Here is a 15,695-nt window from a genome sequence, read left to right as displayed (position 1 = left end):
TAAATATAACTGTGCTTGACTTTGCCCACCCCCAGCCCAGTCCCCAGGAGAAGATTTTCAGTGTGTTAGGCCTTCATCCGCTGCATGACCGTAGGGCACTCCTCAGGGTCCCATTTCTGCAGCCAGTGCCTGTGCAAGAACTGGAAGATGGGGCTCTGTATGGGGATGACGTGGGGATAACATCGGGCTTTGTGGGGATAAGGTACGTTCCCTGTCACATCTTTAGCTCCTTCAGGCAGGGAGAAATTTGCTCTCTGGACAACACATCTTTGCCGTTTGGTCTTCAGGTTTCCATGTTGGGCTGCATTTTGCAAATTGACATACACGTCTTTCCCCGTGCCCAGAAAAATCACCCAGTCCCAATACACCACCTGAATTCATGAAGTGCTATGCAGGGATCAAAGAAACACGACCCCCAAACCTGCAGCTTGAAATTCTCCCAAAGAACTTCAAAAGCAAAACCACAGGAAAAATCGACTCACTTTATTTATTTTTAATTGTAGTTTGGCAGCTTACACAAGAGTCTTAGTACGGTACATTGACTAGCCTGGCAGCAACAGAGGAGAACGAGATGCTCATTGTTTTACAGGGCGTTTGCAAAACTCTAATCTTCTTTAGCATATTTGTAATTGGACAGAAAAAGTCCTCAAATGGTCAATAAAGCTTCATAGAAAATGGTAATTCTCCATAAAGTAATTCCTGTCAAGGGTAGAGCTGTAAGAGACACTGCCTGCATCTCTCAAATAACTTTGGGTGCGTGTGTTCACACAAAACCCCCTGAATCTTTTACCTATGAAACAGTGATAATAGTCTAGGTTCAATATAAACTAGGAAAAGTCGTCTTCTTTGGTTTCTAGTTCTCTTCGTCGTGTTCATAGATTGGGTTGATGTAGATTTCATTCTTGCTGTTTTCTGCAAAGTCTTTTCTCTTCAAAGGAGGCCATGTTGGATCCTTCTCCAGCTTCCTCTGCCACTTCCGATACTGGCTGCGAGACCGGAATCGAAAGCATTTCTTAATCAGCAGCCAGAGATGCCTGTTTTGCAGGATGACATCCTGTGAAGTGAAACAGAACTGCTGAGACTGGCTCCCTTAACAGCTCGGAAGTGAGTGGAGGAGGCCCACACCTGCCATTCCCCTACTACTAAAGCAGCGTGGGTAAAATTCTGCCCTCACTTACACACAGGAATATTGCCTAGCCAGGGCCTGAGCCCATACTCATGTGCACCCCAAACTCCTCCAGGCTTCCAGATAGTAGGGTCAGGCCCTTATTCACCTGTTGCATTGCAATTACAAAGCATGCAACTTTCCAATGCTACATTAATCTCTCTTCCCAGTTTACCAGCAGAATCTCCTCTTACATGCATGCTATGTAGGGATTTCAGTTTGGTTTATCTGAAGGGATAACCAGGGCCTGATTTTCAACCTGGCCGTAACCTTCCTTTTGTGAGGTTTCAGCTTGGCGGGGACAAATAATTGTAGGTGCAATGCTGTGCCTACAAAGTCACTTACAAGTTGAAGTACCTAATTTGTGAGCTCTCACTCCTGCAGTGACAAACCATACCTGTAAACTAGGAAAATCTACATATCAAGGGCACAAAGGGGGCAGTTTTTAAGAAGTTGGCCCCAAATGTCTGCCTCCGGTATTGAAACGTGCAGTGGTATAACCTACTGTCCACAAGCACTATTCTCCAGCGGATGATCTAGGATTCACTCGTCTTCTCTGAAAATGTTCAGTCTCATTGCTTCCAAAGGGAATACATGTGAGAAGTGGGTTTGGTTTATTTAACAGGTTACTTGCATTAGGCGTGTGTAGGGTACATAGCTTTAAAGGAAGATAATTTTGCAGCTGAAAGGGGAAGAAGAATCACAGAAAATGTGGGGCTGGAAAAGACCTCACGAGGTCATCGAGCCCAGCCCCCTGCTCTGTGGCAGGACCAAGTAAACTGGACCGGCCCTGACAGGGGTTTGTCCAGCCGGTTCTTAAACACCTGCCGTGACGGGAATTCCACGACCTCCCTCGGAAGTCTGTCCCAGAGCGTACCCACCCTGAGAGTTAGAAAGAGTTTCATAATACTTAACTTCCATCTCCCTTGCTGCAGACTAGGCTGCTACTGCTTGTCCTACCTTCAGTGGCCATGGAGAGCAACGGATCCCCATTCTCTTTAGAACAGCCCTTAACAGATTTGAAGACTGTCAGCAGGTCCCCCTCTCAGGGTGTTTTTCTCAGGACTAAACTTGCCCAGTTTCTTGAACTTGTCCTCAGAGGTCAGGTTTTCTAAACCTTTTATCATTTTGTTGCTGTGAAGCAAACTCGCAGCCAGACCGGGACTGCTCACTCAATGGCTCACCTACCTCATTCAAGGAGCTGGAAGCACAGGTGTGTACCTGGTGCAGTTCACCCCCCTCTCTGACACCTGACACGTCTGCAGCAAGAAGGAGACCCTGGCGCACATCTACCTCAAGTGCGCCAGGTTGCATCCCCTTTTCCGGCTCCTCCAGAATCTCCTCCTGAGGTTCTGGTTGCACTTCTCCCCACACCTCCTGAAACCCCATCCATGGCCCCACGAAGTCACGAGACCGCCTCCTCATCCTTCTCTTGCTGCTGGTCCACCATGCCAGGAGGAAGAAACTGGACGGGGAGGTGTTCTGTGACTGTGGGGCCGATTTCTGATCCTCCCTTAGGTCACGTCTCTGGGCAGAGTTCCTCTGGGCCACATCCACTGGCTCCCTGGATACCTTCGAGGAGCAGTGGGCGCTGTTCATGGTACTCTGCTCGATGTCCCCCGCTGGATCGCTGCTTTTGACTCGGTGACCTTGACTCCCATTCGTTGTCTCTGGAATGATTTGAGCTCTGGGTCCAGTGGCTCCTCCCCTTTGGCCGTGGGGATCGTTTAGACGTGGGCAGGCTTGTGCCCACCCATTACCTCCTCCCCCCCCCAACACTTCCCCCTCCAGCAGAGCCTGCAGTGACTCATCTCTCAGGTGTGCTGCAGCAGCCTATCCCGGGGCAGGGCCTGGATCAGATAGCCCCGGCACAGGGATTTCACTCTCACCGCCAGAGCTACAGGTTAGTCTGTGCAGCAGCATCACTCGGCTACGAACTCTCCTGCTGCCTGGGGGTGTTACAGACCCCTATGCTTATAGCTCGCCCTAGATCCTGACCCACCCTTGCCCGAGCCTTGTTCCAGCCCTCTTCAATCTCGTCCGTGCCCTATTCTGACCTTGCTCCAGCCCTGTTCCTGACCGGCTCCAGCCTTGCACATGCCTCCTGACACCCAAGCCCTTGGACTGACTCCAACCCAGCTTTGACCTTCAGCCCGCATCCAGATTGTGGCTACAATCCTGATTTGGCTTGTCTATGGACTCTGAGCCCAGTTCGGACCCACGGCGCATCCCCAGGTACCAGCCTCAGCGCCGCTCTCAGCCTCTCGACTCTCAATCCAGCTTTGGCCCTTACTGCCGTTCTCGACCGCCGCTCCAACCGCCAGGCCTGACCGCCTAGTACCCAGAGCCTGACAGTCGCTCTTCTCTGGACTCACTCCAATTTGTCCACATCTTTCTTAAGGCGTGGTGCCCAGAACTGCACACAGGACTTTAGCTGGGGCCTCACCAGTGCTGAGCAGGGCAGGATAATTACCTTCTAGGTCACACATACAACACTCCTGGTGCCGACTTTCTTCTTTCCGGGTGGGTGCTCCGCCCCGCCCCGTCCCCACTCCGCCCCGTCGCCCAGGCCCCACTCTTGCTCCGCCTCTTCCCTCCCATGAGCGCACTCCGCTCTTGTTCCGCCTCTTCCTGCCCCCTCCCCCCAGTGCCTCGCGCCTGCTGCCGAACAGCTGATTGGCTGGTGGGTGCTGAGCACCCACTGTTTTTTTTCTGTGAGTCTCCAGTCCCAGAGCACCCCCGGCGTCGGCGCCTGTGCTCCTATTACTACACCCCAGAACGAGATTAGCCTTTTTTGCAGCGGCATCACATGGTTGGCTCACATTCATTCTGTGTTCCCCTAGACCCCCCCGATCCTCTTCAGCAGCACTGCCACCTTGCCCGCTATTCCCCATGGTGTGTTTGAACAGGAAGAACTCAGCACTTCCGCTAGACTGCTTGGTCCTCAGTAAAACGGGTAAATGAAAGCACTCACCTCCACAAAGAACGATACACAGAATGTGACAAACAGCATGATTAAGATGTAAACCCTCCAGATCGTTGGAGTGCAGAGAAACTGTTGGAAAAGAAACACAAGTCATTTGATTTTGAATGTCTTTTTAAGATTCTCATGGATTCCTAACAATCTGTAAGACCAACTAGTTGTATTTTTCCTTGGATCAGCACTGAAGTTAAAGAAATCTTAGTGCCGTCTTCTCTTCTCAGAGATCCCTGAACGGATTAAGTCATGTTAAAACATAGAGCCTGTTTTTTGGCTTTCCTAGGGTGCAGATGACCTAAATATATCTGAAGCAGCTGCTTGAAATGGGTTTAGTGACAGACAAGGCAGTTATTGCTTCAGCATTTAACATTAATGAAACCCTATTTAAGATCATGACGGGGGATGGGGGGTGCCCACTAAACGTGCAACGAAGGCTCCATTCTCTTCCTCATCTGTGTTTGGAAAGGAGTTGTCAGGACCAGTGGCCATGGCATGCCTTTCCAATGAACCTGGGGGAAGTTCCTCCCCAAAGTTCAGGCTGTCCTTGTTTGGGGATAAGGCAGAACGCAGCGCTCTGCACCATGCACCTGTATTCTAAGGATGAGTGCACTAAACACGGACACCTCTGCACTGAAGTTTCTGCTGTACAGACACAGAGGAGAGCTAGCCAATGGTAGCATCACTCCTGAAGGATGAGTGTTAGCAGGGGAGCAGTTAGGACTCCTTGCCCAGGAGCAGGGCCGGCTTTAGGAAGTGCGGGGCCCGATTCAAACAGTTTTGACGGGGCCCCGGCAGGGATGACTGAAAAAAAAAAACGTAAAAAAAACATGTGGGGCTTGTACTCACCGGGCAGCACTCCTAGTCTTCGGCGGTGGGTCCTTCACTTGCTCTGGGTCTTCGGTGGCACTGAAGGACCCGCCGCTGAAGTGCCACCGAAGACCCGGAGCGCTGCCGGGTGAGTAAAAATTAACAAGGAGCCTCTAGCCAGGGAAGGGATTCTCGGCCACTTGCCCCCACCCCGGCAGCCCTGCCACTGGGCACGGGGCCCTCTTAGGCGCGGGGCCCGATTCGGGGGAATTGGTGGAATTGGCTTAAAGCCGGCCCTGCCCAGGAGTATCTCATGTAGAATACAGGCCTGGTGGTTTCTATCATTTTGCTACCCAGTTGTGAGAACTCCAGTCGGAAACCTGCCCTGCAGTCACTCCGTGGGCAAAATGTCCATTTAACAACGTGGAGTTTTTCTATTCGAGCAGGAGCCCAGCCAAATTAGTCAAGAAATCTCTAATACCATCATATCAATGGATCACATTCTGCATTGCTTGTGCAAAAGTGGGTGCACAACTGGCTGAAGGATTCTGTTCAAAGAATAGTTATCACTGGTTCGCTGTCAAACTGGGAGGGCGTATCTAGTGGAGTCCTGCCAGGGTCAATTCTGGGTCCGGCACTATTCAATATTTTCATTAATGACTTGAATAGTGGAGTGGAGAGAGTGCTAATAAAATCTGTAGAAGGAGGGGCCGCAAGTACTTTGGAGGACAGGATTAGAATTCAAGATGACCTTCACAAAGTGGAGAATTGGTCTGAATTCAACAAGATGAAATTCAATAAAGTCAAGTGCAAAGTACTGCACTCAGGAAGGAAAAATAAAATACAAAACTACAAAACGGGGAATAACTGGCTAAGTGATAGTACTGCTGAAAAGGTTCTGGACGTTATGGTGGATCACAAACTGCATAGGAGCCGACCATGTGATGCAGTTGCAAAAAGGCTAATATTCAGAGGGGTGTTAATAGGAGTGTCATATCTAATACATGGAGGCAATTGTCCTGCTCCATTAGTCACTGGCGAGGCCTCAGCTGGGGTATTGTGTCCAGTTCTGGGCACGGCACTTTAGGTAAGATGTGGATAAATTGGAGAATCCAGAAGAGAGCAAGAAAAATGATCAAAACTTTTAGAAAACCGGACCTATGAGGAAAGATTAAAAAACCAGGGCATGGTTAGGCTTGAGAAAATAAGACTGGGAGGGGGACCTGATGAATCTTCAAATATCTTAGGGGCTGTTCTAAAGGATGGTGATCGATTGTTCTCCATGTCCACTGAAGGTAGGAGAAGAAGCAATGGTCTTAATCTGCAGCAGGGGAGATTTAGGCTCAATATTAGGAAAAGCTTTCTAACGCTAAGGGCAGTTAAACTCTGGACTAGGCTTCCAAGGGAGGTTGTGAAATCCCCTTCACTGGAGGTTATTAACAACAGGTTGGGCAAACATCTGTCAGGGCTGGTCTAGATTTACTTGGTCCTGCTTCAGAGAAGGGGTCCCTTCTAGCCCTACATTTCTATAATTCTATGATCGATCAAAATGCAGAGAGGGTGAAAAGGACACGCAACCTCAGTTCCACTTACCAGCATTCCCTTGTATACAGCATTGATGTCAGCAAAGAGGAGGAAAAGGCAAATTCCAAGTTGGATGAGCAGCAGGACTGAAAATATGTCTGGGGAAACAAGAGCGTTGTGGCACTGTGAAGTGTTTTGGTAACCAGAACAACCCCTGCTACTGGACTGGGTTATTATTGATAATAATAAATGGAGATATCCCATCTCCTAGAACTGGAAGGGACCTTAACAGGTCATTGAGTCCAGCCCCCTGCCTTCACCAGCAGGATCAAGTACTGATTTTGCCCCAGTTCCCTAAATGGCCCCCCTCAAGGATTGAACTCACAACCCTGGGTTTAGCAGGCCAATGCTCAAACCACTGAGCTATCCCAGGGCTGGCAGCTCCTGAGATGTGTTGCAGAATTGCTATGCACCACATCTCCTTGTTTAGCAAAACTTCCCAATTCTACCACCAAACAACAGGAGCTGCAGAACTGAAAGAAGAAGGAGAGACTCCACACCGTTCTGTCACGCCAAGTGCACATCGGTGGTACTGCATGGGCGATTTGCCAAAGGCAGGCTGGAACTAATTCAACCAGTGTAAAGCTTCTCACCAGGATAGCATGGTCTCAGATGACAGGTGGTCTTATTCCCGATGTATGCTCTGATCCATATGCACAACCAGTGAGGAGAGTGTGAACTCCACACATGGACTATGGGAGCATATGATCCTCAGTGGTGTCGCGTTACCTGGTGAAAGTATTCCCTGAAGTAAGGGCCGGATGGCTCAGGGTCTTGGAATCAGACACAGAGCCTTATGCTTCCAGGTTGCTAATATGTATCTTGCCCAGACCCTCCAGGCATGAAAGCTGTTGCCATTCTGCCTACTCAAGTGCAAGGAGCTGCTGGTTGCAGAGCAGTTCCAAGTGGCCAGGTATCCACATCACAAAAACGCTGGCACCAAGCGGCAGCCTTGGTCATTGCCTTGGTAAAGCAGCCAAGGATGAACGGGCCATGGTGAGTGAACTGCTCCGTGACACCCTCCAGATCCAGGTGAAGCACGTGGGAGAGGTGAGGAAGCAGGATGTCGGGCTGTCGAGCCAGCGCCTTGCAGGAGCTCTATAACATTTGCCAAAAGGCAGCTCCTGTTAAGAACATTCGTGCATGTTTGTCAGCACAAAAGAAGACTCTTCACCAGACTCGCCTTGGGAGCTTGAAATCTGGCAACTACCCCCCCCCCCCCCCCACTGCTGCTCTACAGAAAACCCTGGGGCCTTCTCCATTCTAAATACACGCTGGAATTAACCCTCCTGTGGCTGAGTAGAGCTTTCCTCTCCCTTCTCTAATCTATCAGTCAAGGGCTACTAGGGAGTCGGTCAGTCACTCTGCAAAACTCAAAAGAAAGTGATAGAATTTCGTGCCTTTATCACAGACTTTTCTGCTCCTGTCCCACAGAACGTATGCCGGACAGAGCTGGGTCCCTCAAAGATCACAAGGAAATCATTTTTGTTTATGGAATTTCAGCAAATAAATCTCCCCCTTTTTGTTATCTGTCTTCAAATTTTAACGAACAGTTCTAGCATTAAGTGCTACGTTGCTCTCTAAAAAGCAACAGAGGGTCCTGTGGCACCTTTGAGACTAACAGAAGTACTGGGAGCATAAGCTTTCGTGGGTAAGAACCTCACTTCTTCTTAAAGAAGAACAGGAGGACTTGTGGCACCTTAGAGACTAACAAATTTATTAGAGCATAAGCTTTCGTGGACTACAGCCCACTTCTTCGGATGCATCTGAAGAAGTGAGGTTCTTACCCACGAAAGCTTATGCTCCCAGTACTTCTGTTAGTCTCAAAGGTGCCACAGGACCCTCTGTTGCTTTTTACAGATTCAGACTAACACGGCTACCCCTCTGATATGTTGCTCTCTAAACGCCCACTTCCCAAACACGGCCAGGTTCTCCTTTCTCGGGTCATGCTGGTATACAAATTAACCTGGAGGAAAAAGCCTACACCTGGGGCATGGCTGAGCCTGGCCTCCAGCTGGTGAAATGGGAACTGTCTTCCATCAAGACCAGCTTGCTATGCTGGTCATGGGTTCAGGTCCAGGTAAATCACAAACGGAGGAGGTAAATCAAAGCATTACTCTTAGCAAACTGTGTGTCCATGTTATTTTAAGAGTAAATCTCTGGAAAGCACATATTAATGCAGCTATACTTACAGTTAGTATAGACGGGTTTCCTGAATGGCTTGCCCTTGGAAAAGACAAATGCTAGAATGATGCAGTTGATTGTAGTTAGTGGCCATAGAGTGGTGTCTTCGTAGCTTAGAACGCTGCTGTAGGCAGCTGTGGCATCTGCCGTTCCATTCCTATTTGGAATGGTCAGGGAGTGGTTTGCTGGAGGACACTCTCTGCAAAAGAATCACCAGCATTTATGAGGCACTTGCTTATACTCGCTAAGCTGGGACTGGCTAGAATAAAGCAGCTTTCTCTATCATATCGTATCCACCCTGTGTTTCTCCTGCGCCCGTCACTGTAATGCCCAGGTGTCACACACCAAAATAAAAGCTGTGGTTAATTCTGTTTCAAAAAGGCCTAACCTCCCTGCTCCCCCTGGTTAACACCTCTGCTCTGAGGGCAGAGATGGTAACTGGGGCACAGGAAGGGGAACCTTTCCCCTAGCAGCCTCCACATTCATTGGCAAGTGTTCAACCATCAAAGTACAGAACATCAGCAGCAGTAAAGGGGCCCAGTCGTAGCCCTGTAAATCAGGGAAAGTTCCCACTGCAAACCTTTGCCATATTTTCTGCCCTGAATGTGCATTTCTCCATGATAACAGTATGTAAAGGGCTCCTGGATTTGGAGAGAGATTTTAAACTAAATAACACACAGAGAAGAAGCCCGATTCCCCACTCCGTGACAACAGTTTTCCCCCTAAAAGTTAATCAAATTACACCAACGTAAGAGAAGGGAGAATCAAACCCAAGGTGGTCTTATGCTCTCAGGAGAAGCTGTCTCACAACAGGATACCAGGAGAGGGCAGCATGGAGGGAAGCATGGATTTGTAAATAAGTGGATTTGTTTGTTGACAACATGAAACTGAGGTTGGGGTCTGTTTATCTTTTTTTCTTGCATTAACACCAGCTTGCTTCACGGTCCTGGCTGTTCACTGTTGACTATATGCATGAGGCTAAAAGCAATATTCTCACTTGGGCTAGATCAGGGGTCAGCAACCTTTCAGAAGTGGTGTGCCGAGTCTTCATTTATTCACTCTAACTTAAGGTTTTGCATGCCAGTAATACATTTTAACCTTTTTAGAAGGTCTCTTTCTAGAAGTCTATAATATATAACTAAACTATTGTTATATGTAAAGTAAATAAGGTTTCAAAATGTTTAAGAAGCTTCATTTAAAATTAAATTAAAATGCAGAGCCCCCCGGACCGATGGCCAGGACCCGGGCAGTGTGAGTGCCACAGAAAATCAACTCGCGTGCTGCCTTTGGCACGCGTGCCGTAGGTTGCCTACCCCTGCGCTAGATGCTCCATTCTTCTGTATGCTGCAGAAAGGAACAAGTTCATAGAAGATAGGAGATGAATAGGGGGGAGGAAGAAAGTGGCTTCTGGACCTGTTCCCCATGCCTAGCTGCAGGCAACCACTCCACAGCCGACTCTACAGTGTGCATGGGATGTGGAGTGAGACTAGCTGAAGGATGGAGAAGTCCTGGTAAGTGCCCACTGCCCCTGAATACTGCAGCACTGTCTCGTATTTCAGCATGCTGCCGTCTCAGCTGGCAGCGTGATTTTGCAAGACTGGGATTAGAAATGGAAAGCAGAGGAGTTACCTGTGGTTGGCCATCTCCGAGTACCAAGGCTGCTGCTTCACCAAAAGGAAGCCACAGACCAGCATGATTGCAGTAAGGCCCGTATGGAGAATGACAGAGAGCAGCAAAGGAGGAGAGATGAGCTGCCCTGGAGGTCTGTAAGGGGCCAGCTTTGGGTAGGCCTGGGTCAAGCTCACTGAAAAAGAGAACACACATTTCCTCTCAGAGACAATGCAGCCCTAGCTGCTAGGCTGGGGCATGACCAGTCCTAAAGCCCTTCTGCATGTACCGCACACTGACTTGCCCACCTGTGAAGGCTGCAAGGTTTGTCCAGTATAAATGGGAAAGCTATGGCCTTATTCGCCCTGCCGTGACTGCTTCTGTGGCTACACCCTGCCCTCCAGCCCTTCACTAGGTAAACTGACCACACTGAACAGCAAAGCAATGCAAGTTACTCCATTGCCACCTGCTCACTCCCATGTCCTGGCCCTCTGACGCTGGCTTAACTACCTGCTGGGAGCCAGTGGGTGAGTCCTATTGGCGCTTGGCCCATTGTCATTCAAAATCACCCCCGGAGGCTGAACATTGCCACAAAGCCACAGAAAACATCCCATCTCAGTGCTATGGGTCGTTGCCCTCTCAAAGGGTCTTTACAGGTCCTGCACTGTCTCCACGGGCCTGGTCTGACAGCCTCAGCCTGTATTATTATGAATTACTTGTTTTCCCATAGCGCCCAGTGGCCTCAGCCAAGAACAGGCCCTGCAGTGCTAGGCGATGAATAGATTCGCAATAAGAACCAGCCCCTGCACAAAGAGCTCATGATCTAATAGGCAAGGTATGCAAACAGTGGGAGAAATGGCGCATTACTGTCGCCGCTAACAGAGAGGGCACTGTACAGAGCGATTTACTCCAGGGCACACAGGGAGGCTATGGCAGAGCTAGGACTTGCCCCCAGCCCATCAGAGTTCCAGCCTAGTGTCCTAACCTCAGCCCACCCTTCCTCTTCCAGCTGCCGCAGGTGTCTGAATGCTGCATGCCCTGGACAGGAGAAGTGTGGCTGTACTGCCAAACCCTGCTCTCGGTCCCGCCCACCTAGCCCCACTGAAGTCAGTGGTTATGGTGCAAGGATCAGCAGGATCTGCCTCGCTGGTTCGATTTCTAAAAGAAAGCCAAGTCGATGGTTTACACACACAACGCCTTAAGCACACCCTTTGCCGAGCTGCTTACTCGTTAAGCAAACCAGAAGGGTGATGACGACATCTTGCATAAGGTACTGGTAGTTCCCAAAGATCTGTAGTTGCTGAAGGAAAGAAAAAAAGCCCATCTAAGGTTCCCATGATGGCAGGTTTGTTAAGATTATTTCATTATTATACACGTTTCCATGGCACCCATCAGCTGAGTATCAGTCCAGACCAGTTTATCTTTGCACTGTCTCTACGAAATCATAATACTTAATATGACTTTCGAGCTAGGTAATGCCACTCCCAGTCCTCTCAAATCAAAAGGCACAGCCCACAGTCTTATGGACCAGCTCCTCCGCACAGCCCCACTGAGGTCAGTGCCAAAGTACACCAGCTAAGGAGCCCACCCCAGGATTGTGGTAGGTGTCTGGACAGGGTTCCATTAACTGACACAAATGACGGGGCCAATTTCAGCCCTGCCCGAAGCACATACACTTGGCAGTAACTTCAGCGGGAGTGGCCGTGCTGCCAGTCCTGCCATTGTCCAATGTGATGGGAACACAGACGAAGCTGTGAAACCAAAGTTGGTGGCCGTGCAGAGAGGGTTAAGACTTAGTAGCTGGCTTCAGCTATTCTGATATGAAAACAGATTAGTTGTTTTATTTAATCAATAAGTCCCGCAGAGCTGATATTTTTACCAGCAATATACTAGCTATCTTCTGCAGTTTCTCTGCTTGCACATGAGCGATCTTTGCCTGCTGTGCTTGTCTGCTCTATCTGTGACATTACCAGCGTCTGATGTTACCGTGTTTACTAGGGCACCAACTCTGCAAACATTCATGTGCTTCACTTTACATATGTGAAGAGCCCCACTGAGCTCCGTGGCACTATGGTACCTGTGCAAAAGGAAGCACGTGCATAATTCAGCGGGAGTTTTGCCTGAGTAGAAGTTGCACAAGGATTTCAGTATTTCTCCTACATGATAATAGTCTTGTGCTCGAGCAATGACACACAGAAGAAACCTCTTCCTCCTACAGCATCTTCCTTATCACTACCTCTCCCCAGCCTATCTTCTCTCACATAAGAGCTTGCCCCCAGCATTCCTTTGTGGGGACTGGCCCTTTAAATTTGGAAGAGTGAGGCAGCTGTACCCCTAAGGGAGCCATTTTGTTACCAGTCCTGCTTGCTGTGTCTCCTTCTCTTCCAGCTGGTGAGTACTCTTAACTACTCTTGTGTTTTCCCTTTCTTCTGGGGGAGCTGGCCCATTTTCACAGGACTTGCTCTGTAGCCCCACTAACTGTAAATGTGACTGATTTCTGCTATTTGTTACCCAGCTCGTGACACCTTGACAATACTTTGGAGCAATGCAGAACTTTGCTTCCTAGCTATGGGCTGTTAGTAAGAATTACAATCTGGAGAAAGACACAGCTCATTGATGAGAGATTGGTTTTAGACACATACCCAGTAAAGCAGAGCAGTGCCAATAAACTGAGTCAGGCCGTACAGGGTCAGGTACTTAAACACAGCAAAAGAAGCAACCAATGCAGCTCGACCTTCCCTGTTAGGAAAAAAATTCTGTGGTGACTATAGAAAAAGCAATTTTAACAGCTGTAGGACTCTGCCGAAGAAAAGTAGCTCAGTTTGTTTGAATTTTAGTTCACGGTGTTACAAGGAAATTTACTTTGTTTTTGCAGGACCCATTTTTGTATTTATATGGGAGTGTACTCCTGATTTTGCACTAGAGGTTTCAGGGTAAGTGGTGACTCGTGTGACTGCAGGTAACAGAAGTTGCCTAGGGAACAATCCTGCGCACAGTGCTTTGAAATGTAGCAATGTGTAAATAACGGACTCGAGCAGAAAGCCCACGGTGAGATTGCTTTACCTGATCAGCTCGGGCACACACTCTACGTTGGGGATTTGGGAGGTGAAAGGCGAAGCCACCGACGCCTCCTGCTCTGACAATGATATCCCTGCGTGGGCCATTTTCAAAGCCTGAAATACACCAGTGTATGAGCAGGACAAGACATTACTACAGAGTCCATCACCCTGCCCATGTGAACGTGCTCCTCACAGTATGCCCTGTACGTTTTCTGGTGTTTTGTCCAGTCTTGTTTCAAATGTCCTGACCAACTGATCTGCCTCTATTCCAAAGAATAATGCAATCTCATTGTCAGGAGGTTTTTCCTTTCCTTCCTTCTTTTCATCCCATGATTCCTATTTGTATCCTCTTAAACTCTAATTCCTCTCCTGCTTTGTTTACACCCTTCCAAAATCTGTAGCCTGTTACCTCCCTTCTTACGGCTTGTCTTCACTCAGCCTGGTCTACACTAAAGGGGGTCAATCTAAGTTACACAACTTCAGCTACGTGAATAGTGTAGCTGAAGTCAATGTACTTAGATCTACTTACCGCGCGGTGTCTTCACTGCGGTGAGTCGACGGCTGACGCTCTCCCGTCGACTCCGCCTGCACCTCTCGCCCTGGTGGAGTACCGGAGTCGATGGGAGAGTGCTCAGCAGTCGATTGATCGTGTCTAGACTAGACACGATAAATCGACCCCCGCTGGATCGATCGCTGCCCACTGATCCAGCGGGTAATGTAGACAAGCCCATACAGTGCTGCAGTGGCGCAGCTGCACAGGTGAAGCAGCTACTATGCTACACCTGTCAAGGATGGTCTCGATAATACGTAGACCTGCCTTGAGTGCAGGGGACTGGACTAGACGACCTCTCAAGGTCCTTTCCAGTCCTATGATTCCATGCCAACAGGAGAGCTGCTTCCGTTGGCATAGTTAATCCGCCTCCCTGGGAGGCAGTAGCTCTCCTGTTGACATAGCCCTGTCTGTTCCAGGGGTTAGGTCAGTATAACTACGTCACTCACGGGTGTGGATTTTTCACACCTCTGAGCGACATAGTTATAGCGATACAGATCTGTAGTGTAGACCTGGCTTAAGTAGCCTCTTGGCCAAGGTGTTATATCTAATCTTTTCTCTTCGATCAACCCCTTCCGTCCCCTACTCATTTTTTATTGCTGTCTATGAACTCCCTTGAATTTATTAATACCTTCAAACTTCCTGTTCAGTACCTTTAGAACATGGGAGTGATTTGTGAGCCAAGCTGTGTAAAGCCAGTTAATGTGTTTTATAGGTAGGGCCCTACCAAATTCACGGCTGTGGAATACATATCATGGACTGCGAAATCTGATCTTCCCCGTGAAATCTGGCTAATGCTAGGGAGACCAGATTTCACAGACTTGGGTGGCCAGAGAATGGCAGTTGCTGGCTGGGAGCCCAGCTCTGAAGGCAGCACCGCCACCAGCAGCAGCACAGAAGTGAGAGTGGCATAGTTTTTGGGAGGGGAGGTTGTCACTTTGTGGGGGGGACAGGGCTGGCCTTACAGGTTGGTGAGCGGGTGACCACCCCGGGCCTCATGGTCAGGGAGGCCTGTGGTCACCCCTTTCCCCATACATGCACAGCCAGCCCAAGGCCCCTTTAACTCCCAAGTGCTGGGCCTGGAGACGGGGAGGTGCAGGGCTGGGGGCGCCCCAGCCAGGACTTCCTCTTCCTCTGCACAGGCCGCTCCCGATGCCATCCCGGGAACCTCCCTCAGCTGTGGGAAGCTCTGAGGCTACCAGCTGGAAGTCCAGCTCTGAAGGCAGTGCTGCCGCCAGCAGCAGCGCAAAAATGAGGGGGGCATGATATGGTATTGCCACCCCTACTTCTGCACTGCTGCTAGCAGTGGCACTGCCTTCAGAGCTGGGTGCCTGGCCAGCAGCCTCCCTCTGGCTGCCAAGCTCTGAAGACAGCAGCACAGAAGTAAGGATGGGAACACTGTGATCCCCCTACAATAGCCTTGTGATTCCCCCCACGATCCTGTTTTGTGTCGGGATTCCCACCGTTACAATACGGTGAAATTTCATATTTAAATATCTGAAACCATGACATTTACAATTTTAAAAATTCTATGATCGTGAAATTGACCAAAATGGACCGTGAATTTGATAGGGCTCTATTTATAGTTAATGACTAGGCTATTCCACCATGCATCCCAGAAGATTACACTGCCTTTGGAAGTGTAAAACTATAAGAAAGGAACATTCCTATCCAATATTTCTCATCATACCCAATAACTCTAGTTGGGTGCACATTTATATGAAGAATTCCATTAAAGAATGTTCCTAAAAGGGACCC

General features: G+C 49.1%; 1 protein-coding gene across 1 annotated transcript in view; it reads right to left on the bottom strand.

The window, feature by feature from the left end:
• Positions 1 to 463: 463 nt before the first annotated feature.
• Positions 464 to 15,695, bottom strand: part of ATP13A5 (ATPase 13A5) — a 55,502-nt gene continuing 40,270 nt past the window's right edge. Inside the window, exons 23-30 of the mRNA XM_005302880.4 lie at positions 13,392 to 13,501; positions 12,971 to 13,067; positions 11,556 to 11,628; positions 10,350 to 10,524; positions 8,729 to 8,919; positions 6,546 to 6,634; positions 4,140 to 4,220; positions 464 to 1,054 (exon numbers count right to left, since the gene is read on the bottom strand). Coding sequence (XP_005302937.2) covers positions 854 to 1,054; positions 4,140 to 4,220; positions 6,546 to 6,634; positions 8,729 to 8,919; positions 10,350 to 10,524; positions 11,556 to 11,628; positions 12,971 to 13,067; positions 13,392 to 13,501 — 1,017 coding nt within the window. The 3' untranslated portion in view covers positions 464 to 853. The remainder of the gene's footprint in view (positions 1,055 to 4,139; positions 4,221 to 6,545; positions 6,635 to 8,728; positions 8,920 to 10,349; positions 10,525 to 11,555; positions 11,629 to 12,970; positions 13,068 to 13,391; positions 13,502 to 15,695) is intronic.

Source organism: Chrysemys picta, chromosome 9 (genome assembly GCF_011386835.1).
Source record: "Chrysemys picta bellii isolate R12L10 chromosome 9, ASM1138683v2, whole genome shotgun sequence".
Taxonomy (NCBI): Eukaryota; Metazoa; Chordata; order Testudines; family Emydidae; genus Chrysemys; species Chrysemys picta.
This window is presented reverse-complemented; position numbering and strand designations above follow the sequence as displayed.